Source organism: Opisthocomus hoazin, chromosome 8, assembly GCF_030867145.1.
Source record: "Opisthocomus hoazin isolate bOpiHoa1 chromosome 8, bOpiHoa1.hap1, whole genome shotgun sequence".
Lineage (NCBI taxonomy): Eukaryota > Metazoa > Chordata > Aves > Opisthocomiformes > Opisthocomidae > Opisthocomus > Opisthocomus hoazin.
Window position 1 is genome coordinate 19546121 of NC_134421.1, and position 24270 is coordinate 19570390.

General features: G+C 48.9%; 3 protein-coding genes across 8 annotated transcripts in view; 1 reads left to right on the forward strand and 2 right to left on the reverse strand.

Moving 5' to 3' along the window:
- The window catches only part of LOC104334492 (solute carrier family 23 member 1), a 34102-nt gene extending 27681 nt beyond the window's left edge, over nucleotides 1-6421 (reverse strand). Inside the window, exons 1-2 of one of the 2 annotated variants that reach the window (XM_009940134.2) lie at nucleotides 6279-6421; nucleotides 2667-2875 (exon numbers count right to left, since the gene is read on the reverse strand). The gene's annotated coding sequence lies outside the window, so the exon portion shown is untranslated. The remainder of the gene's footprint in view (nucleotides 1-2666; nucleotides 2876-6278) is intronic. The other variant, XM_075428758.1, reaches the window with a different exon arrangement.
- On the forward strand, nucleotides 6211-13544 carry LOC142362223 (uncharacterized). Its single transcript, XM_075428760.1, has 5 exons — nucleotides 6211-6391; nucleotides 8112-8300; nucleotides 10593-10728; nucleotides 11486-11665; nucleotides 11987-13544. The coding sequence occupies exons 1-5, from the start codon at nucleotides 6211-6213 to the stop codon at nucleotides 12222-12224; spliced, it is 924 nt and encodes a 307-aa protein (XP_075284875.1). The 3' UTR covers nucleotides 12225-13544.
- A 6037-nt stretch (nucleotides 13545-19581) lies between these two features.
- Nucleotides 19582-24270, reverse strand: part of CNOT4 (CCR4-NOT transcription complex subunit 4) — an 83558-nt gene continuing 78869 nt past the window's right edge. For 3 of the 5 annotated variants that reach the window (XM_075428922.1, XM_075428920.1, XM_075428921.1), the window contains 2 exons: nucleotides 21730-21942; nucleotides 19582-20958 (listed from right to left, as the gene is read on the reverse strand). In XM_075428922.1, coding sequence (XP_075285037.1) covers nucleotides 20657-20958; nucleotides 21730-21942 — 515 coding nt within the window. In that variant the 3' untranslated portion in view covers nucleotides 19582-20656. The remainder of the gene's footprint in view (nucleotides 20959-21729; nucleotides 21943-24270) is intronic. The other 2 variants (XM_075428924.1, XM_075428923.1) reach the window with 1 other exon arrangement.

A 24270-nucleotide genomic window follows, 5' to 3' on the forward strand; every position in this document is an offset into this window, starting at 1 on the left:
CTTGATGGATACAGCGCAGTTCTCCGAGCAGCCATTTAAATCTGATATCCTCCATTAACTATACTCCATGAATCAGCCACTCTCTGTGCCTCACAGCCTCTCTTGCTGTGACTTTTTTTGCCAAGCCACAGCACAGTATTCCTCTGGGGCTAGTCTGTCTTCCCAGTAGACTTTTATGAGACCTCTCATCAAAAGTCTTCCACCTCTTAATTTCAGCTCAGCATCTCTTCAGTGACTCCTGAGTCCTGCCATAACCTTGATTTCAGGTGAGATCTACACATTCAATAATAAAGGTTTCTTCTTCTCTTTGGTTGTATAAACTTGTGCAACAACCCAAAGGCCAGGTGCATAACAACGCCTGGGCCATCAAGGCTAGAATGTGAAACTGCCCCCACAAAGAGCATTAAGCAAACAGGTTGAGAAGAACAGAAACAAACAAACAAACAACCCCAAACATCTCTAACAACAATCCCTTTTGTCAAAAAAGCCGGGCAGAAAAAAATGCTGCCATTCTGGGAAACTCTGATGTGCCAAAAAAGCACCATAAGAGTACCAAGAGACTGCAGGTTTTCACAAAAAATGTGTGAATTAAGTCCCACCTAGCCAAAAGCCTAGAGATCGGAGCAGACTTGTTAGGAATGAAGAGTTTAACAGTAACAGGCTCTGGACAACAAAAGGTTAATGCTGTAATGTGGAATCTAGCCAAAGATTACAAAATAGTACAATATACATGTCAAAGTAGAAATTCATGGAGTCCATGTGAAGTGCCCCGGACTGGAATATCCTGTCCTTGGAAATAAACAAAGCATGTAGGAAGTCTGCGTGCATGTAAATATCTGTGTACATCATATGTGTATGTACCTGTGTATATTTGTGTATATATAACAGGATTAGCAATAAATTACTAAATTGTGAGGTTTTTCACAGCAAGCAATTATTTAATTAGCAAAGATGCACGCTTAACTGGTGATGTTGTCACTTAATAGCAGCCTAATTAATTGTATGAATGGCTTTTAGGAATAAATGGGCAGGCAGCCACCTGTTCAACTCAGTCCTGATGTGTTAGGAACAAAAACAAAAGAAAATATAATATGGATTCCCTTTAGACTTGTGTGTCTGGCCTATCTCCTGCTATCAGTCAAGCCACCTGGCCAGCTGGTCACATCAGTACAGGCTGTCTGGGTTTATGCCACTGGGGGCAGAAGCAGCCAACTGACTGCTAAAAGCAACTGATCAAGGAAAAGCTTGGGGATGTGGGAGACCAAGTTCAAACCTTCAGGCTCGACCTCAAGTCTCCTGTACACACAAGGAAAGACTGGACCATCTGTATCCTGACTCTCCTGGCAGGGTCATTTTCTATCTGACGTTACATTTCTCCCTGAAACTCAAAGTTTTTCCCAGGGCGTGTTTCATAATGGATTAACTTACAATGCCACCCTGAGATGCAAAGCTGAACTGTCCCTGATTATGCCTTCACGACCAAAAAGCTTCCTGCACTCCTTAGGTGTCCCCACCTAATTACGGTTGGGATGGTACCGGGAGTGGCAACTTTCAAGGCCCTACTGGTTGATAAAGACGTGACGTGTCTGCCACGTGCAATCCCAAAAAAATGAAGGCAGTGACAAATCTGATCACCGTGGCAGCTCCCTCTGCTGCCAGCGGCTACAGGCAGGTTTTAGTGACCGAAGAGTCCTCCCACCAACCTTATCCATGTTGCAATGCAGGCACTGATACATGAGCTTCCCTTGCGTTCAGCGGGCACCTCCAAAACTTCCACTGCATCTTAAAACAGAAGTCTGAAAAGGGCTAGATAAAGCAAAGCCCATTTCTTTCCCAAACTATGAAAAAAACAAGAGCAACTGGCACAGACGAAGATGTCTGAAGTTCAGTGAGAGAAGTCCCTCCGTGTGGGGCTGTCCACACACCACCCAGGGAGGTGCAGACTTGGTGAGCCACACCAAGCCCCTTGGTGGGAGGGCAGGTTCGTCCACAATGCTCTCACCAACCTGCGGCGCTGAGCCCCAGCTACTGCAGCTAGGAAAAAGTGGGTTTAGAGGGAACTTGGGGCTAGGAAATAAAAGCAGTGTGGTATAGAAGAGGCGCGAGATGGAGACCTTGCACCAGAAAAACTGCAGTCATCTTTCTGGAGAATGGTTTGTTCTTCCACAGCACTAGCACTGGTTTGTTTGAATGAAGGATGGACTAGCAAGAGAGTTAAGCAAATGACTTACAATGAGTAATTTAGTCACAAAATACCTCTATGTCCTTCTGGGTGCAGAACCTTCTGCAAGCAAAGAGAATCACCCACGGTCACCAACTTGAAATTAGTACTTGTGTCTTCGGCAATGGAAGTTTGGCATCTGCAGCAAAGTTCTGCACTGCTCACTGACAGACCTAGGTAAGCCCAGTGCTTTTAGTCTTGGCCCACTGCCATCACAAACACTATTTCCCCTGAGAGATAAGTCTCATCACTTAAGTACAACCAGTGCAATGTACTTGCAGTATACGACAAAGTTTACCTGCAAGAATGTTTAATTAAAACACAAGAAGGGAATAAACATGCCCAAAGTAAATTCCCATGAAAAGTCATTGCTCCAACCAAACCCTGGGGCGCGCTGCGATCAAAACCCCGCAAGGCAGAGTGCCACGTAGCCTCTTCTGGTTACCCTTGCAGTTCATCTCCCAGCACTCCTCCAGGGACCCTCCTCCAGACATCCTCATGTCGTGAAGTGGAACAAAAGCACTTGTTCTTCTCTGGGGCTGGTGCTTTTTGATGTCAAAGGAGCACAACAGCAAACTGCAGAGCTGGTGGGGGCTGTGCCAAAATCAGGAGAGCAGTATGAAGGTGTGGACCATTCCAGGACAGAAAAAACACCTATGGGAGATTACAGGAGGGATCTCCTAAGTGTTATGGTGCCTCATTGATGCCAACACAGCTCTGCTTGGCTGCCTGTGCCACGGGAAGCAGGGTGCTGTTTTCTCTAGCCAGGCACACGGGCACGAGGGGAGCAGGGCACAGGAATGGGACAAGGTGGATGGCGCCAGTGCTGGGGGCATCCTGGCCCAGTGAGGCCATGGGACAGGAGACAGGAGAGCTTCAGCAGCTGATTGGAGCTGGGGTACTAACTTTGAAGCTGTAGAGCAGGGACTGGAGGAGAAAATTGCCCAGGGCAGGGTGACACTCATGTAGCTGAGAGCATGAGGGGCACTTTTGCAAAGGTGTTATTTAAAAGGTTCAAACAGGCACAGGAGAAGGTGGCGCAAAATCCCACCACGGCTCAGCAAACCTTTATCCCTAAGTGGATGCCCATCAGCCAGCAGAGAGATCTGAGTGCAGGTGTGAGACCTTTGAGCCAGCTTTGAAAGATACCAGCTGAGCTTTGCCTTGCAGGCAGCTGTGATGGAGGAGCAGCCCTTGCAGGAGATCACCCACAGGTGATCCACCACGGCCATGGGAGCCCCCAGCCAAGACCCCGCAGCTGGGAGAGCTGCAGCCCCTTGGCCACACCAGCCCCCCTGCTAGCTCCCCCTTCCTTCTTGCCTTCCCCACAAGGAAAGGGCTCACCGAGCCAAGGCGCAGACACGCTCCTCTCCTGAGCCCAGGGTCACCCCCTGCCTCTGCCCACACAGCCGGGTGCCCAGCTCTGCGCAGATGGTCGCCACCGGAAAGCAGGGTGCAGGGAGCGGCGTTGAAATCCCACCTCGGCAGGATATGGATTTCACAATAATCAGCCTCTTTATCCCCTTCGGCCCCAGGAATAGCTCTTAAGAGCATTAGCATAGGAATAATCCATGTCATCTACTTGGCATTTTGAGCACAAGCTCAAGCATGGTTCTTGTGTCCCTGGGCTTCTGCTGAGCCCATTCATTCCCCAGCACATGTGACAAGACTTACTGCTGCCGGCCCCGGGGTGACGGCCACGCTTGCGGCACGTGCTCGGTCCCCAGCTGTTTAGCGCTGGGACACGACTGGCAGCGGGGAGGGTGACAGCGGGCACTGCCCTTGGTTCTTCCCACCGTCCCCCAGCCATCCGTGGCGGTGGGGCCAGCTCGTAATCTCTGTCTGTATGGCAGGAGGAGGCGCACACAGCACTGGGCTCAGGCTCGGCGGAGGGGCCAGTTCAGGGCTGGTCCTGTCCGACCAGACGGGTGCATCCCCAGTGCCCATGGGGCTGCTGCGCCCCAGCTCCTGCCTGCCCTGAGATGACTGTGTTTGCACCCAGGGCATGCCCTGAGGTTGGCTTCTCTGCTGCCAGTGTCACGCTCACACAGCCCAGCCTGCCTCAAAGCTTACCTTCATTGCACAAACAAACAGCAAAACCCCTGCAGTCAGAAGGGGAAAGCAAAGCAAAGCAAAGCAAAACAAAACAAGAACCCAGCAATATTCACTCAACCGGGGAGGACCCCCCCCTCCTCGGCCCGCTCTCCAAGGGGAGCCAAGGAAAGCTCACAGTTTAAGAAGGATTAACCAGCAAAGAGAAGAAATTAAAGTAGTTTCTGAACAAGATCGTTATGAGTCATGGGACACTGAAACAGGTTTTCCTGAGAAAGCAAGTAAATCCCCTGGAAAGAAGCCCAGATAGGTACTAGCACAGCCAAAACCAAAAACGAGCATCTGAGAAGCAGCTGGACAGACAGACAGAGTAGGATTAAGGTGTTGCTGGGTCCAAAAGCCCACGGAGGTGACAAGAAACCTCTCTGCAAGTGCAAGGAGGGCTGGAGCGCTGCTGAGCTGCCCTGGGTGTGAGTGAGAGGGTCGCAGTGCTGGGGAGGGACCGCAAGCAAGGTCCAGACACCACCCAGCCCCGCAGCTGCTCTCCTTGCCGCAGGCCCCCTTGACTGCATCGCCAGGATGGGATGGGACAGGACAGGGGTTTTATTCCATCTGACATTTTTATTTCCCCTTTCTGCACTGCAGTAAATCGCACAGAGACCATTAGGCTGCTGTTTGGTTTACAAACAGGAGTTGCCCACGCATCCGAGGCAACGTCTTGGCCCCCCAGACTCACCCGGGCAGCCATGCTCAGCTAAGCACATTGGCTGCAGCTACAGGCCACAGGTATAAAAGACGGGTGAACAAAAACCTGCCCACAGAGCTGGAGCATCTCCCTGCCAAGCTGTGAGTGCTTGCAAATGTCCTCACACCCAGCTGCCGAGGCCACTGTATTCATGCCAATGAATAACAGCCTGGAGTTCAACCCTTCTATCTGCAGCAAGCCCCAGGTTGCCCCCGGGACAGGGAAGGATACAGGACAGAAGGGGCAAAGGGGAGCTCCAGGGGGTGCAAGGAGAGAAGACAGCCACAGCAGGGCACGCTCCAAACGCCGCCGCAAAGCCCCGCTGGCCACGCAGCTGGTGTCCTGGCCACTGGGGAAAGCCCCAGCACAGAGGCACTGCCTGCTGTAAAACACCTTGGTCTCAAGTGCTCAGGCAACATGTCTCACCTTGCCTCCTCCCGGGAGCACGCAAGGGAGCAGGTGAGTGGGAGCAGGTAGGAGCAACCTACACCCCAGGAGGCAAGGGCTGGTCGCTACTACAGCCCCTCCAGCTATAAAACACCATAAAACATCAGGGCCTGAAGTGACGGGCAGAGAGGTGCTGTGCAGAGGGAACCCCAAGGAAAAGGGAAAACAGATTTGTCTGCGGTTCCCGCAGCGGCAAAGCTGGCGAAGTTGCTGCTATGAAACACTTCATTCCCGTGGCTCATATCCGGCTTCGCTGCTGTTTACATAAAATCAGCCCTAGGCTCTAGGCAGGAGGGAAGAGACAAGCACGGGAGGGTCTGCACCTCAGGAGTCTCAGTAGCGAGTTGGAGCATGGTATAGAAGGAGGAAGAGGAGGAAGACAGTGCCTGATGTGCAGCTCCAGCACGCGGAGAGACGGTGACAGCCAGTCCCTGCAGAAGGGAGCTGTAAAAGATGGATCCCAAGCGCTCACTGCTTCTCACTCCCTTTCCCACGCCTGGTTTCTCTTCAGGGCTTCGGAGCCGCTCAGCCGAGCGGCCAGAGCAGGGCTGGCAGCGCTAGGAGCAGGGACGTGGGGTTGGTGCCGACGCGGAGGAGAGGTAAACCCTGGGGGGAGAGCGGCTGCTGGCTTTGCTGCTCAAGGCTTAGTGCCCTGAGAGCCCAGCTGACTCCTGCTCAGAAGCAAAGGGAAACCGCAGGCACTCGGGACGGCCGGGCACCAAACGGTGCTGTGTTTCCCCAAACCATGACGGGACAAAGGCTCAGGGAATGCATCGCCCTTTGCCTGTTGCCCTGGAGCTGCCTGAGCTTTACCTGGAGTGATGGTGCTGGGCCCAGGACTGTCTCGCCCAGAGCAGGACATGTCAGAGAGGCGCTGCCCAGAGACGTCATCGCCAACGGGACCTACGTGCACAGCAACATCTCAGGTACCTGAGCTCGCGATCGCCTGCCTCTCCCTCTGCGGGGCTGCTCGGGGCCCCACCATGCAGGCGCATGGGGACCTGTTCATGGTGGCATGAAGGTGCTTCTCCCAGTGGGCGCCGAGGAGCCACGCATAGGGGCTGCAGGGCTTTGCGTGGTCCTCATGGCCACAGCAGCTTCTGTGATCTGAGAGAGGTGTCAGGGCAGAGGCAGTCACTAGGTACAGGGAAGGAATTTACTGCCTGACTGTCTTCCTTGGAGAGCGAAGTCCTCCTCCACGTTAACCACTACGCATATCACGACGGACCAGCTCCCTGAGCAGGGTACAGGCGCACTGAACACGTCCCTGTCTCCAAGGGCTGAGCTGGGACCCTTGAGAAAAAACAAAAATGGAGATCTTTTTAAAAGTACAAATAATCTCCAAATTCTAAGGGTGATTTTTTTTTTTAATCCACTTCCTAGGGCAGAGCACGCGCTGTTCCCCAACAAGTGGGAGACGGCATTGGGGCTGCTGTGGGGTGACCGCCCTCCTGGTGCAGGCAGCCTGCCTGCCTCTGCGTGTGGGCAGCGGCACAGAGCAGCCCCTGCCACACTACTAAACCCTTCACCTTTCCAAACCTTTATGAATGATACGTTGTTTCCAAAATGCCTGTTGGGAACGGTCCCTGGATCACCTCATCTCCAAATCACAGCAACGGATTGCTGGGGAAGGTGCTAGCCAGTGCTGGACAATTCAACTGTACAACAGATCCAGTGCGGGCACCCAGGCAGCCTCCCTGGCACCGCTGAATTTACTCATTTAGACGTCTCTACCACCTGTTAACAGTATTGATGGACCCAGAGAAAGTCTGATCTTAGTCTGACTTGTTTCTTGTCAGCCCCTCTGGAGGAGAAGCCTACATCATCTCAGCAAACCTCTCTCTTGCATCAGCTTTACCGCTGCACTAGGAATTTCCCTCAAAAGTTCCCCCTAAGCTAGATAAAGCACATTTCTACCTGCAGGTTTTAAGCTTGGCTTAACTAGAGTTGATCAGAGTATTTTCCTTTAATTCAGGATATTGGTACCTGTGATGCCTGTTACACAAGAATCTACTCATCCACATTTTCTTGGCCTTGGTTAGCATATCCAGGGTTTTTTTGCCAGCACACAGTCAGACTGGCACTCCTTTCGGAGCCTGCCTCAGCCTCAGCTCTCGCCAGGTACTAGCAAACTGGAACATGGACAGCACTGAAGATGCAAAGGTTGCAATGCAGGAAGGATGATCTGAGCAGGATAACTGAATAGCTCTGAACAGTTGTGGGTAACAAATCAGAAAAAAAAAAAAAAATGGCTGGGATGGAAAAAGGATCTCTCTATAGCATAGAGCAGTGTTTTTACTGTTTTGAGTTCCAGCCAACAATATTGTCCCAGGACACTGGGGTATTAAAAAGTGCCTGTCCTCTTCCTTTCCCTCCTAAGGGTTGCCCTCTGCACACTGTCCCCTGTACCTTTCCAGTCCCGCCTCTGCTGTTCAGCAGCTGTTCACGTTGCAGAGTTTGCAACTAGCACACTTATTTTGCAGGACAGGCACTAGGACTTCCCTACCTCTTTCCTTTAGGATGACGCAAAAAAAAATTTCAGAGACTCGCCAGACCCGTGGGAGCGACACGGGGCCGGGCAGCCTTTTCAAGAGCATCACCAGGCTTTGTCACCCCCGGCACTTAACATCTCCCCTTCTCCCCCAGCGCCGTGCACGGCTCTCCCCCCGCCGCGCTACGGATACCACTACGTGGCAAGAGGCTCGGGCGTCTCCCTGGGCTCGGTCCTCGTGTACTGGTGCCAGGACGGGTACCGGCTGGTGGGCAGCGAGCGGCTCTCCTGCCTGCGCCGGGAGAGCGCTTCGTCCTGGAGCCACCCACCGCCCCGCTGCCAGGGTAAGGAGCTCGCTGGCGCGACCCAGCCCCTGTGCCCGCTCGCAGGGCCTCAGCCGGGTGCGGGCAATGGCCCCCCCCCGATTGCAAACCCGGGAGGGGAGGCGCAGCCACCAGCCCTTGCCCCGGGGGTTCCTCACTGGCCAAGCTGGGGGGGGGGGGGGGAGGAGGAGGTGGGGACACCAGCCACCCCGAGAGGGGACAGTGGAAGTCCAGCTTGACCCGGTCGGTAAAATGCCGTGCTTCAGTGGGGTCCGTACTCAATGCACCAGTGTTTAATGAGTGTTGAATGGGGTTGCCTAAGGACTGAGTTCACCTGGCGTCAGCTCAGCAGATAACCAGGCCTTATCTTGTTCCCAGTAACTAGCACAGAAGTCACCAAGTCGGGTTAAAACCTGGTACTGGCTGACACCCAGCTTGGGGGCACAGCCAAAAGCTCTCAGCAGGAGGAAAGCTGCCCTCTGTAACAACGCAGCACGTGGGGTTTATGAAAACACATGCAGAGTATGTGCCAGTTGCAAACTGCCCTCACGTTTTTTGCGGTACGAGCTCATCGAGAACAAATGGCTTAACATCAAAGGAACAAAGTTTATTGCTTTAAAAGCTTTATCTCACGCACTGTGTATTGTGTGCGTACATAAAATAATTTCAGGAAAATTGCTGTCAAGGAAGTTATATATTTTTGCAGTAGCAAGCAAAACCACAGAAGCTGTAAATACTACATAGTTCATGTGTAAATTATATTGCTCATACTGGACACTGAGAATTAAAGACCCAGGGCCCTTTCAGAAACAGTTTATAGGCAAACCTGTGATGCAGCAGCTAGCTAAAAAATAGTTTGGAATGGAAAAGGTCTGCCACATTCACTTTTGCCACTTCTACTTGCTCAAGATAAGCGGATCTATTTTAAAAAGGTAGCATCTCATGAAGGTCAAATTAGAAACCAAAAGTCCTTCAACCATGGGACATCCCTGCAGGTGCTTCAGCTCAGCAGCACCCCAGGCAGCTTGCCCTTTAAGAATGAAAACAACAATAAAGCAATTCGCCTCAATTCGGAGCTGTAAAACCTGCTAACACACCGTCAGTGAGAATCTTTCGTTCAGAAACAAACACAGCAAAATAAAAGGAACGAACTTTGTTGCAATAGGTTGCAGGTACTCCTGTAGCATAACATTGCTAATGCTTGTTAGCAAACCCGGTCTTTTCGGCTCTAAAGGGAGGCTGCAGCCTGTGTGCTGCTCGATGCAGAAACAACTTGGGTGAACAGAAAACAGCCTCCAAACTTTAAATCGCACTTGGGTTCCCCACAATAAAGAGGTTTTAAGACATTTTTAAGAAAAAAAAGTCCCCATCCACTTGTTCTTGAAACAAAAAGCAAATCTCTGTACTTTCAGAGGTCTTAGTTTGGTTACTTTGAAAGTGCCATAATGTTGGGTTTTTTGAACGTGTGTATTTTATTGCTTTGGAAACATAAACATACCACTTTTGCAGACGTTAGCGAATTCTTTCATATTATTTTGCCCTTGGGATGGGAGCCACGTCCCTGACTTTAGACATTTACAATGCAAACATCATTTAGGTTCCCTTTACAGTTTGATCAGGATGTAATTCATCTGTTCGTCCTGCACATCCATCTCACAGCAGGTAGGGATCCCAGACTTGGATGGACGGCACACCCAGCCAAGAAAATTCTGAAAGAAGTGGCTATTTTTTACGATGAGGGTGGTGAAACACTGGAACGGGTTGCCCAGAGAGGCGGTCGATGCCCCAACCCTGCAAACATTCAAGGCCAGGTCGGACAAGGCTCTGAGCAACCTGATCCAGTTGAAGATATCCCTGCTCACTGCAGGGGGGCTGGGCTAGATGACCTCTAAAGGTCCCTTCCAACCCAAAGCATCCTATGAGCCTATCACTGTGTCCATCAAGGTTTCCAGTTAATTTTTTTTTTTTAAGCCTCACCCATTTTTTCTTTCAAATACTCACGCTTCCTAATCCTTTTAAACATTTTCCCCCTTTCTAACTGACCTTTTTTCCCCTTTTATTTTTTTTTTTCCTTTTTAACATTTTCCCCCTTTTTAAACTTTCTTTCCCTTTGAACATTTTTTTGTTTCCCCCTTTCCCCTCCCCCCCCCCCGCCAAGGAACAGGGGAATATTATTATTATTATCAATAACTTTGGGGTTATCCATGCGGGGGAGCGGGGCGGGGGGGGGGGGGGGCCGCAACGCCCCCCCCCCCCCCGCCCCGATCCCCCAGCCCGGTCCCCGCTCCCCGCCGCCCCGCTCTGCCCCCGCAGCCGCCCCGCAACCCACGGCCACCGGTTCCCGCGCTGCCGTGGCCGCTTCGCTGCTGAGCGGAGCCGTTATCCTGGCCCTGTCCGTCTCCTTCGCCGTCTGCTGCTGGCGGGATAGGGCGAGGAGGAGCCGCGGGGGGTGAGTACGGGGGGGGGGGGGGGGGGGGGGGGGGTGGTGTTGAGGAGCAGGCGGGGCTGCTGGAGGTGAAGGAGAATCGCTGCTGCCATCTGCTGAGACACCCACTCGGGACACGCGGTGGTGAGGAAGAGGGAAGGGGAAAAGGAGGAGCATCCTCCTCGGGGATGGACCAGGAGAGAAGCCACAGCGGGGAGCAGGGGTGGGGGAGCAGAGGTGCCACCAGCCAGGACCGCACTCAGAGAGCGGCATCGCTGCGGCAGCGCTTCCCTCTTTTTCTAGCATAAAGGTCCAGTAAGACCTCTTTGGTTTTGCCAGTATCCTGGACAAGGGATCGCAGCAACATGAACTATGCAGGCGCCTACCTAGACACAGCTTTAACAGAGAGCCTAATTCCTTATTACGGGAAGTCCACATGGACAAGGAGTTTATAAAAACACCTCAACAAACCAACCAAGAAAACCCACCTTTAAGAGATAACACCTCAGTCTTAGTAGGCATCATCCACACCTCTTCCCCGCTGGCCTGCTCTTCCCCCACCCTGGCTGGTCCAGCCTCACCAGCACCCCTTCTCTGCAGGGCTGAAAGAGCTTCGGAGCTTTCCTCTGGGGGTGGAAGGAGGGGGTCAAAACCACTGGGCGACAACCTCTGTTTAAGATAGTAACATGTCAGATCTTTCCAGGGGTGATAAAGGAAAACAGCCAGCCCACAAAGGGCAAAGAAAGCATCTGCGTGGGCAACCTGCCTCTCCACCTTGCAGGCAGCAGCACAAGAGGAAAGTCAGAGGAGGACGAAAACGCGACCCCTCCGCCCCAGAGAGGGGGAGGAACGCTTTTGGGAGACTGAAACACTACCACCGGCGGGATTACCACCTCTCGGCCCTCTCCAGCTCTGTGTTCCCAGGAGCGTTCGCAGGCTGCAACAACCTGGCTTTCCACAGGTACGGCTCGGCCCCCGTGCTGGCACTGCCCCCCCAGCTCCTCACGCAGGGGCAAGAGCTGCTCCCAGACCACCTGGAAGCAGGAGCAGCCAGATGTGAAAGCCCGCAGCACTCGGGCAGTTGATCCCCTGCCTCACCCGCTCCGCACTCAGCACCTGACAGCAACAAAACCCTTGCACCCTTGCTCTTTTTCAAGGCGGAGGTGAGCCAGAGGACCAGGGCTCCCCTTCGCCCTGCCTCAGCATCACCTGGGTGGGCTGCAGGCTCCCATCGGCACTGCAGCCCTCTCTTACTACCCCCTCTCCCTCTCGTCTTTGCCAGGAGCCCCGAAAACCTGCCAAAGCTGCCCATGCAGAGCCGGCGCCCCGAAGAGCGGGTCTTGCCCCAGCTGGTGCTACAGCCCGGCACATCGCCCATCGCTGCCCTGCCCAGCCAGCCGCCCCGCAGCCTGCTGCTGCCTGCCATGCCCTGCCCTGCCGACCTCCCCAGGGACCCGCTCCCCCTCTACTACAGAAGCTATGAGCAACAGAAGCTCTTCAAGTTCCAGAGGCCGGTTTGAAACTCTGAACTGCCATTCAACTTCTTTTCCTTTTTTAACATCATCCATTCCTTGAAACTCTGCAGAGCTCAGGAAGGAATTTCCCAAGAGCCAATTACTGCACCTGGGTTTTCAAATGCAGAAAATCTGACACTTCACTTTGAAAGCCTTTTTTGATATAACCCTTTTATTTCCCCTCCCATGTCCAGAAGTGCATAATTCAAACAGGAGTCCTGGGGTTACACACTTCTTAATTGATCATTTTGGTGAGACACATAAAGCCAAGTCTGAGCAGCTCCAGCTTAAACTACAGGCTGAGCATTTGCAGGCTTTCAGGTTTTAAACACAAGCATCTGATTTTGTTTAGGGCTCTTTTAAAGGCTGAAAGTGAAGACAACCAGTTACCAGGAACAAGGAATCTCTGTCATTAGATAATTGGAAGCATTTACAATTCATTGCACTTGAATGTAGGCTGAGATTTAAAGGGGTTTTTATTTTGTTGTTCAGATCTCACCATATCCTCCCATTCCTACACAGACAGTCTTGGACTTGCAAGATGCAGTGACAAGTGTGCAAAGATAGGCATTCAAGAGGAAAACATGACTTTAACACGAAGGACCTAGCACATCTGCAATAAAAAAAAAAAAAGCCACCACAAAAAAACCCCACCCCACCACCTTAGGGTTTTTCATCCCTTCTCTCCTGTATTAGAAATTCATATCAAGTGTATCAGGACCTACAGCAGCACCCAAAGAGCTAGCCCAAGTGCCACCATTTGCATTCAGAAAGTAGCGACACCCGTATGTTTCTGTCCAGGATTTCCTGGGTGGAAATCCGTGGGTGCGTTCCAGGCAGTGCACGCCGAGCCTGGCCAGCAGCTTCAGGAGAGCTCCGTGCTCTGCTCACGCTGAAGGGCAGATCTGTGCACACGCAGCACGCCCGACGCGGTCAGGGCACATGGGGCTTGCTGGTGCACATGTGCGCACAGTGATGCTGTTTGGATCACGGGAAGCGTTACGGCGTTCGTCACAAGAGGTGCTGGCAGCCCCAAGAGCTGCTGCACGCGTGGGGCAAGGAGTAAGAACGAGCACCCAGGATGTGAACCCCCAGCATCACCCAACAAGCAGCGATACTCAAACCGTCCTGCTACAAAGGCCAGGAGTTTTAGTCTGCTGACTTAATTTCCATGAACACTTGCATTGCATTTCAAGGAAAGATGACTTAAAAGATGCAAGGTAGCACATTTCTGTGATAAAGGCAAGACCTACTGGTGGATGTCTAGGAAACAGTGCTGCTTCTCCCTGGAAAGAGGCCTAGGGACACTGTTTTTTCTATTTATAATAAAGCAATCTCTGCCTGTTCCACCTCCTCTGTCTTCTTTCCACATGACCAAGCTATGGAAGGAGTGGTTTGGGGGCTGGCTTTTGATGGGGAGGGAGCAGTTGCTAAAGCTGTTACAGATCCCTTGCAAAAGACACCACGGCCTGCTGTGGCCACTTACCACTACCAGGAGAAAACCTTCCCTTCTCCTGAGACAACTGAAGCTACAGAAAGGACAGAAAAACAGGGACCCGCTCTGCGCCTCCCTTCAACTCACGTCCCGACCTTACCTTTTCCTCCTCCCTCTTTTTCCAGCCCAGTCTAACACACAGCAAGGGGAATAATCCTGGATTCGGAAACAGCGCCGCGGGCGTTTTGGGCTCCCACGACTACTTCAGTCCACGGACTACGCTTCCACTTTTGCCTCACCGCAATAGCCAGGGGTTCGGCCCAGGGTCTGCCCCGGGTACAGTACTGCCCAGGTCACGCAGGAAGGAGTCGTCTTGCTAAGACACGAAACCAGGAAAAAAAAACAGAAGGGAAACTGAAGAGGATGGGAAGGAGGCTTTTCATACCCGTTTCCTACTCTGTTCCTCTCCCCTGTTGTGTTTTAAGAAAAAAAAATAAAACCTCACTACAATTTCTCCTCTCCAAGGAGATTTTTTTTACTCAAAAAATATACTTGGGACACAGGGTTTGCTGCTCCCTGGATCCAAGCAAGGCTTTAAAATGAAAAGTGGGATTTTTTTTTTTTGCTACGTAAGATTAGAGATTGACACCTGCTTTCACTGCAAACTGAAATGACGCACATTTCAGATATAAAAATCTTTTGCCAAACATGTCCACCAGAAAGGTACTGATTTTGAAGTGTCATAACAAAAAGTTTGCATTTTCAATAAAAAACTGACACAGTAGCTCTTCATACAGAGAAAAATGTCAACTTGAAACAAGCATTTTATACAACTGATATTTAAAAAGTGATTTACTTGACACAATTAAGAACACTTAGGGTAACACTTTCCTGACTTTTTTTGTGTGCAAAGTTAAGCTTTCTACCACAAAAATTTGATCCCAAACCCTTGGCAGAATTAGCCAAGTTCCTGCAGCAGGGAGGAGCACAGCCAGGTCCTCCTCGAAAGTCATCTCAAGCTTGCAGGAGACTGAAACCAACAGACTTGATGATCGTAGAGGTCTTTTCCAATCATGATTCTGTGATTCTAGAATAAAGACAGGTTAAGGGCAGGAAGTCCAACTCTACCGCAAGTTTCCCTACCAACCCCTTAAGTCTTTGCCTCAGTTCCTTCTCACCTTGGAACCAGCATGGCCAAGAGCCAAGATAAGGTTGTGAAGAGCCATGCCCAGCTTCATCCCAGGAAGGCACCATCAGAAGGGCAACAAGAAGCCCTGTTCGCATTTATTTGTCAAAAGAAGGAAAAGGAAGGTAACCATGTAGAAGCTTTAAGTAATTTGTCAATGGGAAGAAACAAATCTCACAAAACTGTGATCCCACACATTCTTGCCACATTGCTCAGCAGTTCCCGTTGAACTAACCATCTATCCAACGCTCCTTCACCAGAGCAGCACGAGGTGCTGCCCTCTCCACTGTTTCCTCCCTGCAGACCAGAGAAACTCCAGCTTTCTCCACGCTAGGGAATGGGGTTTCCAGCTGTCAAAGCTCCCGGCCTCTCTACAACTGAAGTTGAAGCTCCTAGAGGTTTAGTTGTAATGTTTTCTGCAACATCAAATGCAATATCCAATTATATAATAAACAGCACATTCCTTTTTTTTTTAAATTTGAATTATATGCACGCAGTATCCAATAGAAAGGTGGGCCCTGGAACTGGAGGAAATCATCTGAAGATGGACGGAGACAGCTGCAAGGTCAGCTCATTGCCAATTTGTGTCCCAGGCAAACCTCACAAGCAGTTGCTTTCTGCTCGGTGGCTGAACAGAGAGAGAAAGCACCCTCAGTTTTTTTAAAAAAGAGGATTTTAACCTTCAGACTCCACATTGGAAACCTCAGCCTTTAGAAAGAGCTAAACAAGTTTTGGTCACAACTTTAAATCCTCCAGCAAAGCTCAGCATCCCAGCCTCCTAGGACTGTTGACACTGACAGAGGAGGTTTCAGACCCTCTCTGAGGACAAGGTTAATGCTGGACCTGTAACATTCAAATTCTGAAGCCATAAGACTCCAAGATGATGTACGTTGCGATCTCTAACAGAACGGTCACTCTCTGCCAGTACAAGCTTCCTAGACTACCATTTCCAGTGCTGCAGTGCTGGTACGAACAGGAGAGCGCTGAGCAAGTCCCACCCTCTCTCCAGGCGTCTCTGAAATGGAGAGGGATTTGTCAAATTTTTAAGTCTGAAGACTGGAGGGAGGAAACAGTACTCCAGAAAGATTTCACAGGAGAAAGCAACATTAACTGTGTGATGACTGCATCCCACTGAAAGATCCCACCTCATCCGTGTTCCAGGAGATGGGCTCCTCACGACCACCACAGGTCAGGCAGACCACTCTCCTATTTGCTTTAGGTTAACAAGGACTTTTCTATACTGTTTTCCTCCACAGTGACACCATCTCTGTTCACATGACTTACCACACCTAGTATCACTGCATCAGCACCACCCTAAACCAGTGCTTTTCATCAGCAAAGCCAGTAACAAATCCGTTGCTGCCATGATCACTCAGCTCGCTTCAAACCTCCACCAGGCAGCAGTTCAGACTCCTGCATCCCCACAAGTGGCTCTAGCTACCTCTACTTGTATGGCAAGAATTTCCTTTCAACATTTCCATCTCAGGAGCCTTCACATTGCCACATAAACGTAACAGTTCACATTATTTGTTTTGTGTGCACGCTAAAAATTTGTGTCATTAGCAGCTGGCCAGCTGGACTGGAGGAAAGTTCATCCTCGTCAGGAAGTTAGGAGTACCTACAACCCCTTCAAGCAGGGCTGGTGACAGCTCCAGTCCCCTAACCCTTGAAGTACTGTGCCACCTCTCAACGTTTCTTGACACACCTCAGTTCTGAGCAGTAAGCTTCTATCCCAGCCCACAACTTTCCCTGGAGGGAATTACTCCTAGGCAATGCCATACCTGCTACGTGGTGGATTTACATATGCTGAAGACCAACACCAAATCTGAGCTCCTTTCCAGCTTAAGGCAACTTCTACAAGGGGTTAGTTCGCCTCTCTGAGGATGAGGAATAACAAAAAGCACCCAGGTAACTGTCCTACAATCTTCTCAAGCGTATTTTTCTAAGCGCTGTTGCAAAGGTGAGGGAGGAAATTTGTGCACATTCCCCCAGAAGAAAAAAGGTGTTCAAGCCAAAGAACACTCCACAGCAGCATTGCCCTTTTCTACAGAGCTGCAAAAACCCAACCAACCAACAAAAAATCCCACCAAACACACAAAACCGAAACCATCACCACCAAAAAAGCCACCCCACACAAGAAAACCTAAACACACTGCATTTTCTCTAAAACACAACATACTGCATGTCTATGATTAAATAAGCATCTCGGATGAAGACTTTTTGGAGGCTGGAGTCTATGATGGAGGAGAAGGAAAACAAAAATTATGAGTTCAGGATCTAGAATACAAACTGCATAACTCTGTGATTAAAAACTGTCATAGAAGTTGGCAGTGGTCTTTTAAGCATCGTTTTGAGCAACCCTGTCAAGACACTGCATTTATAAGGGCACACACCTGCTCACACTTCACTTGCAAGTAGGAAATGGACATTATTAAATGAAAAGGAATTCATGCAGTGGCTCTTCACCTTACCTAGAAGGTGACATTATACTCCTTGCTGTACTCCAGAGAAACATCCTTATTATTCAAATTAAAAAACGAACCAGAAACCCTTAGTATCAGCCCAGCACTGCTGACTCCCAAATTACTATTGTGAATTCTTTTAAAATGCAACAGAACTTCTTGTACCAACACGACCACGGCTAATAAGTCCCTCCCCTCCCTCAACACACCTTCATATCTGTTATGGAGGATGAGCCTGGTCCATCCTCTGTCTCCAGTTTCATCTCTGCCAGGCACCATCTACCAAATGTGTTGCTAGTCCTGGGTCACCAGCCTTTTAGTCAAGCTCTGCTCTCGGCTGAACATAAGGAAGAGCTGCACATGTCTACACAATGCATAAAAAACCAGACCGTGCACCGAGATGATCACACGGACAAAGCAGACACATGGATGCTCTCCTTTCAATAAAGGCTCCTATACAGAATTTCTTGTCACAGAACAGTCCATCAGCAACAAAAACCTCAGGAGAAACTAACAGAGCTCCACACAGTTGAACAGAGTGAAATGCCAGGTTGCTTCCTGACTGGGGGGATCCAAGAATCAGCATCAGACAGTAGATAAAAGTTGGACAGAAGAGGCAGATGCTGCACACCCCCCCCATCAACCTGAACACTGATGTATTTTAATGTGATAACACCAACGTTACTCAACAAGAAGTCTTTCGTGGGGGGGGAAGGGTGGCACTATAAAGAGAAAAACCATTCTAGCTGCAAACCTTTTCCTTAAGGCTAAGAGTCAGTCAGTAGGCGGACCACAGAATCTACTGGATAGCAGCAGGCAACAAGCGCTGTCCTGAGCAGCTGAAGCCTGTTTTCCAGTGGCAACAGACCGCAGGCACACATTTCCCTCAGCGCATCCTAAATTGGGGCAGAGACAAATCAAGAACAAAAGGTGGCAGCAGCTTCAGGAACTGCTGTGGCACACAGGAACAGCTACAGCTGCTTTGGGAGGCTTGCTTGTTCTCAGAGTGAAGAAAGGCACCCTTCCAGACGAGAAGTGTTAAAGGTCGAAAAGTGTCTAACAACTAGGGAAGTTAAAAGAAAATACAAAACAAAAGGCCACTGCGCCTTCACCAGCACCTCCAGCAGACTGTTCCCTGCACTGGAGAGTGCTCCCAGCCCGCGGTCGCAGCAGGCAGTGCTTCTCCCTCGTCCCCAGCAGCGACAGCCGGGGGGACTGGGCAGGGGCAGACTGGGCGATGACGACCTTGCTTGTTTTGCTGGGGGGTGCTGGCGTCGGAGGGTGTGCACATGCTCCCAGGTAACCAGGGCACCAACTGCCTTGCAGCAACCATGCCTGTCCAGAAACAGAACATGCAGTTCCTTCACACGGACCCTGGATACAGCACTATGCGGCAACACAGGCGAGAGAAGAGCACAAGCAGGCAATCCCCAGCAAGTGATGTTTTACAGAGCAGGATACTCAGCGCCACTTCATGCAGATTCAGTGCTTGGTTCCCCTGTCCAGTGATCGATTCAGGACTCGCTTCCGTTCCCCGCACAGCGCAAGGCCAGTTTCCCTCCGTTAGGTGCCCACAGCTCAGCAGCGTGAATTCCCTTTTCCTCGCCGCTGCCAGGGGAAGACATTTTAGGAGGGCTGCCAGCCTGAGCTATACAGCTCATACCAGGCGAGAAACCCTTCCACAGAGGCATTTTAGCACTTCAGGCTCTCGGCCATCTCTGATGAGCCACACCAACCCAGCACCCCAATCACCAGGCTGCTGGTTTTTAACACCAAAACTGATCTCTGGCTAGAAGCGCAAGAGCTTGCTGCAAGCCTCCTGTATGTTAAGAGCTCTTCACCCCCTGTTGCACAGTGACATTATATTACACCTGTATGTGAGGACGCTGATGGAAACAGGGAGTTGTAACCAGAATTCTCCACCACACCTTCAGTCACATTATTGCATGCTACCTGTCCCAAGTGACATGGCATTTAATTCAGAAAGTATAAACAAGTTTTTCATGCTTCAGATTTCAAAGGATACCATCAACAAAGCTTAGAGACAGACAGCCTCTAGCTATTGCCATGAGTAAAGACAACAAATCCTTTAAACATTTAAAGTGTATATGCTTTTTTCACCCTTCAATGCAGAAGTCATCATGCAAAGCAGTATCTCCATGAAAAGTAGCTCCGATGAAAAGGAGAAAAAAAAAATCATGCAATGACATATGGTTTTACCAGATGCAGCAGCAATTCAATATCCAAGTTTAAAAAAAACAAGCAAACATGAAGTCATCATCAAGTTTTCTGTTTTATTTCAGATTTTAGTTTTAATTCTGAAGAAAGAGGTACATTTCCTTGGTTTTAGTTTTAGCGTCAGGTTATAACCATGTTTATTTATCTGTTTCTTTTTTCCTGTCTTTTCAATACTGCACAAACGTCCAGAAACTACAGGGTTAAGTAAAAGCTGCAGGCAGAGGAGGTCAGAGGTTGCTCCTGATGGTGATCATGTGGCCCCAATGCAGTGCTATCCCAGAGTGCCCTAATCAGGTGAATCTGTTTTTTTTTAAAAAAAAGAAAGAGAGACTACAGAGGAGACAAAGACTGAAGTAAATATCACTCGTGTTTCAGCTGCTTATAATTATATGACATATATGCTAGGTAGTAAATCTGTGAATACTTTTAAAACATTAAAGTTTATTTTAAATCTAAAGCCAAAATTAAAGAAAAATCTTATTCTCCCCTCTTTAAACCACGCTTTAGCAACATGCCAGTTACTGATAGCTATAAGTGTTTTGTCTTTCACACTTCATGCCAAACTCTCATTGACTGACACAATAAAATCCTCCTCCTCAAAAAAAAAATAGCAATTTCCCTGTGTAGTGCCACACTGAATGCAAAATAAATGCTAGGCCACTGCTTGCCCCGCGTTTAGTAAATTCAGTTAAATTAAATACCTCTTCCATGTTTCTGCATTTGATTCTGCATTGCATTCTTTCCCCTACTGCAGACTGACACTTCTCCACTAGGCAGAAACAGTCATGTGCAAAAGACATAAGACAGTAATATTCTCCTTAAGCATTGAGACTGCATTTTGATTTCTCTCTCTCTTTTTTTTCCCCTAAGAATGGTTAGAAAGTATTTCCAACAGTGTATTTCAAACACTGGCTCAGCAGAAACTTAATGAAAAGATACGGTCGTGACCCTGTGATGGCATTGCATTTGGGGGGGAGGTCTGATCAGGAACTGGATTCTCCAGAAAGAAAGATATGACAGGGAACAGTAGGTGGGCATGGGGAGGAGTCAGGGTGGGAGACTTCCTGCATTTCTAACGTTTTGGGTTTTCTTTTTCTTTTTTCTTTTTCCTCCTTTCCTAATGACGATCCAGCGCTGAGCTCTGTAGTAGATCTGTGGGGGTTTTACTGGGGGGTCTGAAGGCTGTCTGAAAGCCTGGAGGTGGGGAATGGAAGCTGGTGGGGTTTGAAGAAGGAGAGTAGGGATTCCAACTGGCTCTGTGCAGAGGGATCTGTGTGCCGAAGGGGTTACTGTGGTGTGTCTGTGATGGTGCTGCACTGGGGCCGTCCACCTCTGTGAGGGCCTGAAGAGATTTTAGCCAATGTGGAGGATTGTCATCTTGAAGGGTGTCTAAACTGTTTCCTGTGGAGGCTGGGATACCTATGAAGAGAAGAAAAAAAATAGGGATACAGGCAAGTCAGAGCAGAAGCAATAAGTTGAGCACGAAGGAGGTCAATTTAACCTAACAAAAAGCAACAGTGAGAAAAAATGATTAGTTTGTACAGAGAATGCATTCTACATTATTGCAATTACCCTGCCTGCAAAACATTGAACATTAAATCCAGATAGGAGAAAGTTCCCCCTCAGAGCACTTCTCTGTAAAATACGCTTTTTTCTATCAAACACACTGCGCAAGGACTGCATCCCTGTTGACATGACCTTAACAGACCAAACTACCAGTACACTGCATGCTTCACCTCCTACTCTGCCCACCTGAACCATGCTTCAGCCTCTCTAACAGGGAAACACAACCAGACAGCCTTATAAAAGAGAGCTTTATAAACAAGTGGAGTACGTCCCTTTTTAAATAACAAAGTCCAGTGAATGCCTTCAGTGCCTCAGGACCAGCGGCGCACATACCGGACATGCCACCCAGCAGGAGGGACACCTACATTGACCCTATAGGTAAGCACTGATCCGCCTGACTGCTTGCGAAGGTCCTGGGCATGCATTGCAAAGGCCTAAGCGACGCTTCGTTATACCTAGCGGTTCCACAAAAATTCCTGGACCCTTGAAGGTTTTGTGGATGGAAGCTGGAAGAGACCACCGCATACTGACTTTTTCTTTTTTTCCAGATTTTTCCAGATCAGTTTGTGCCAAATACCCATTTGATGGTTTGCCAGCAGAGCTGAAGGAGTGAGAAACGGTTACCTGTGATGATTGCGGGGTCCATCCAGCTGCCAGGGCTGTCCCAATTCAGGCTGTCGGTGGTGGCAGTGTTGGACGTTGGTACACTGTGGTTGGCGTTGGAGGGGGAAGAAGCATTGGGCAGTCCACCAAAGTTGATGTTAATGTTCGGTAGAAGTGCCCTTAGCCCGTCCTGCCATTCCTTCATATTTAAACTCTCTACAGAACTGCTGTTGTCTGGGAGATTTACCAACAAAAAAAAATGAAAGATAAAAAAATAAAAAGCTGAAGTTAGAAACAGATGTCCTTCTTTGGTGGGGTATGGGATTTTGTTTTTATTTTTTAAGCTAAGCATTTAATACTTTCCCTGTCCAAAAACTAGGGTCAAAGATGACGTGATTTCTGCTTAGAAGATTACTCAGAGGGGCTGGCAGGTTTTAAACCAAGTGTAAGGGAGTGGGAGAAAGATTTAACTCCTCCTCCAACTCCTATTTGCCCCCCCCTTTTTTTTTTCCTTTCAGTTCAGAGACTCAAATAATCAAGGGCACAGTGGCCCTCCCTCTATTACTAACCTACCAGATCCTTTATGAGAAGACCTTTGTTCCAAGCTAGATTACCCAATTCGGCTGCTTTATTAACGGGCAGCAGGCTCGAAAGGGTTGTTTTCTTTAAAGCATATTAAAATGAAGAAAGGCTAGGTAGGGCTTTGCAACAGAAACCGAACATCAGGAACCAGGGAGGCAGAGGAATATCACAAAAGTTTTTTATTTTGTTAGAACTCGCTCATTCACAGCCCTATAGACGTTCTTCTGAAGGAAATGGTAATTAGGTTCTCATGAAGTTGGAGGGAGTGCAATTTCCTCTTGCAGTTGAAGAACAGTAGTGAAAATTCTTTAGAGACCTTTCAGAATAATTCCCGGCACAGCAACATCCTCAAAACTTTGTTCAGAAGCAAAGCAGCTGGACACCAAAACAGTCGAGTCTCAGCTATTTGCCTAAATGTTTCAGGGCGCCTACTGAAAAAGGGTAACAGGACAACATGGCTACTAGCACTACAGCAAGTGGTCCCTGAACACGAACATTAAACCACGCTACGTAGAACAGACTAGCAGGTTCTACGATCCATCTCCTGCTTCAGGTATCTCAAAGCAAAACAAACCAGGCATAAGCATCCTAGTATTTATCAGCCAACACAGAAAGTCATACTTAATTAACTTCTGGTCAAATATATTTGAAAAGAGAGTATTGGGTAGTATGATGCAGTATGCTCTTTTTGACAAAAACCTAGAATACAATTTAAAAAAAAAAAAAAAATCTCTGCCTGTCCTAATTACAGAGAGGACCTCAATGTCAATCAGGAGCATTACAGTGAGATACTTACACAGTAGAGCTAATTCATCAACAACGGAAGAGATTTAAGTCTTCACAGGAACTTAAGACGGTATCACTAACTTTCAACTCTGTATGCTGGACAGTGAAGAATGCAGTCTCACTTGCTATCAAAACCTGCATTGGCAACTCTTGTAAAGCTGAATGCTCAGGAAGAACTGATGTCTCGAGCAATTACCCTTTTGTAACTAGAGGGGCAAAAAGCAAGTTCTCGAAATCCTGTGCTTTCATGCAGAACTTTCCTTCCCCAGGCCAGAATTTATTTTACAATAAACTTTATATAAGATACCGCTTCTGTACAGCATTACAGCAAGCAGCTTCCATCACAAATCACAGCAAGTCGTAACACAATCCACTGCACTAACTGAACTTCAAAACAAATTACTATGCAAGTCTGTTATACCCACTTTGCCTACGGTGACTGTTGGAGCAATGCATTCATTTCTAACCCTATGCATGCCTAATGCAGCTGCTCTAGCACTAGCATCCACTTGCATGCATAAGTGTCCCCACGTAGCAGGATGGCAGCCGATACCTAGAATGTCCATGGCCAGACTGATGATGCACATGTAGTCTGGACAGGGATAACAGCACAGATGCAAAGAGTCTACTACAAAAATCATACTCTGCACCTGGACAAGCTTGCAGAATATATTTGACCACAAACTCTGGAAGGTGTACAGTCAACTGCTGCTATCCCCATTTACTGGCTGAGGCTGGGGAATCACTTCCTCAGAAGTTGCAGCATGAGGTACCTCCATGAGGAAGACAACTCTTAAGCATTCCCATAATAAAAGACAGGTCAAAAATCAGGTAGTGGAAGTAAACCCAAAAGTCTGCCCATTACTACATGCATCATGTTACACCTAAAGATTAAAATTTTAAGTGCTACAGGAGAAAAAAAATAGCAGTAGCAGAACTGCAGCTCTGCCTCAAGCAAGTAACTTAAGATCAGCTTTCCAGTAACACCTTAGCACATGGATGCAATCGAGCCTCCAGACATAAGTGTGACTGTATCCACACACTGTGTGCAGCAGTGTGCTCTATGAAGCCTGGTGTACAAGTCACTTTGTGTGGAAAAAAAAAAAAAAAAAAAAGCAGGCTTATCAACGATTTGTTTTGTGTTCGTTCAGCATCAAGCCGTAGTCTATACAACTGGCTTTCACTGTTACTTTC

Bases quoted from the DNA above. Each gene is read 5' to 3' on its own strand.
- LOC142362223 (XM_075428760.1), top strand. From the start codon at position 6,211: ATGACGGGACAAAGGCTCAGGGAATGCATCGCCCTTTGCCTGTTGCCC. The intron at 6,392-8,111 runs GTACCTGAGCTC...CTTCTCCCCCAG, and splicing joins CGTGCACAGCAACATCTCAG to CGCCGTGCACGGCTCTCCCC. The intron at 8,301-10,592 runs GTAAGGAGCTCG...CTGCCCCCGCAG, and splicing joins CCCACCGCCCCGCTGCCAGG to CCGCCCCGCAACCCACGGCC.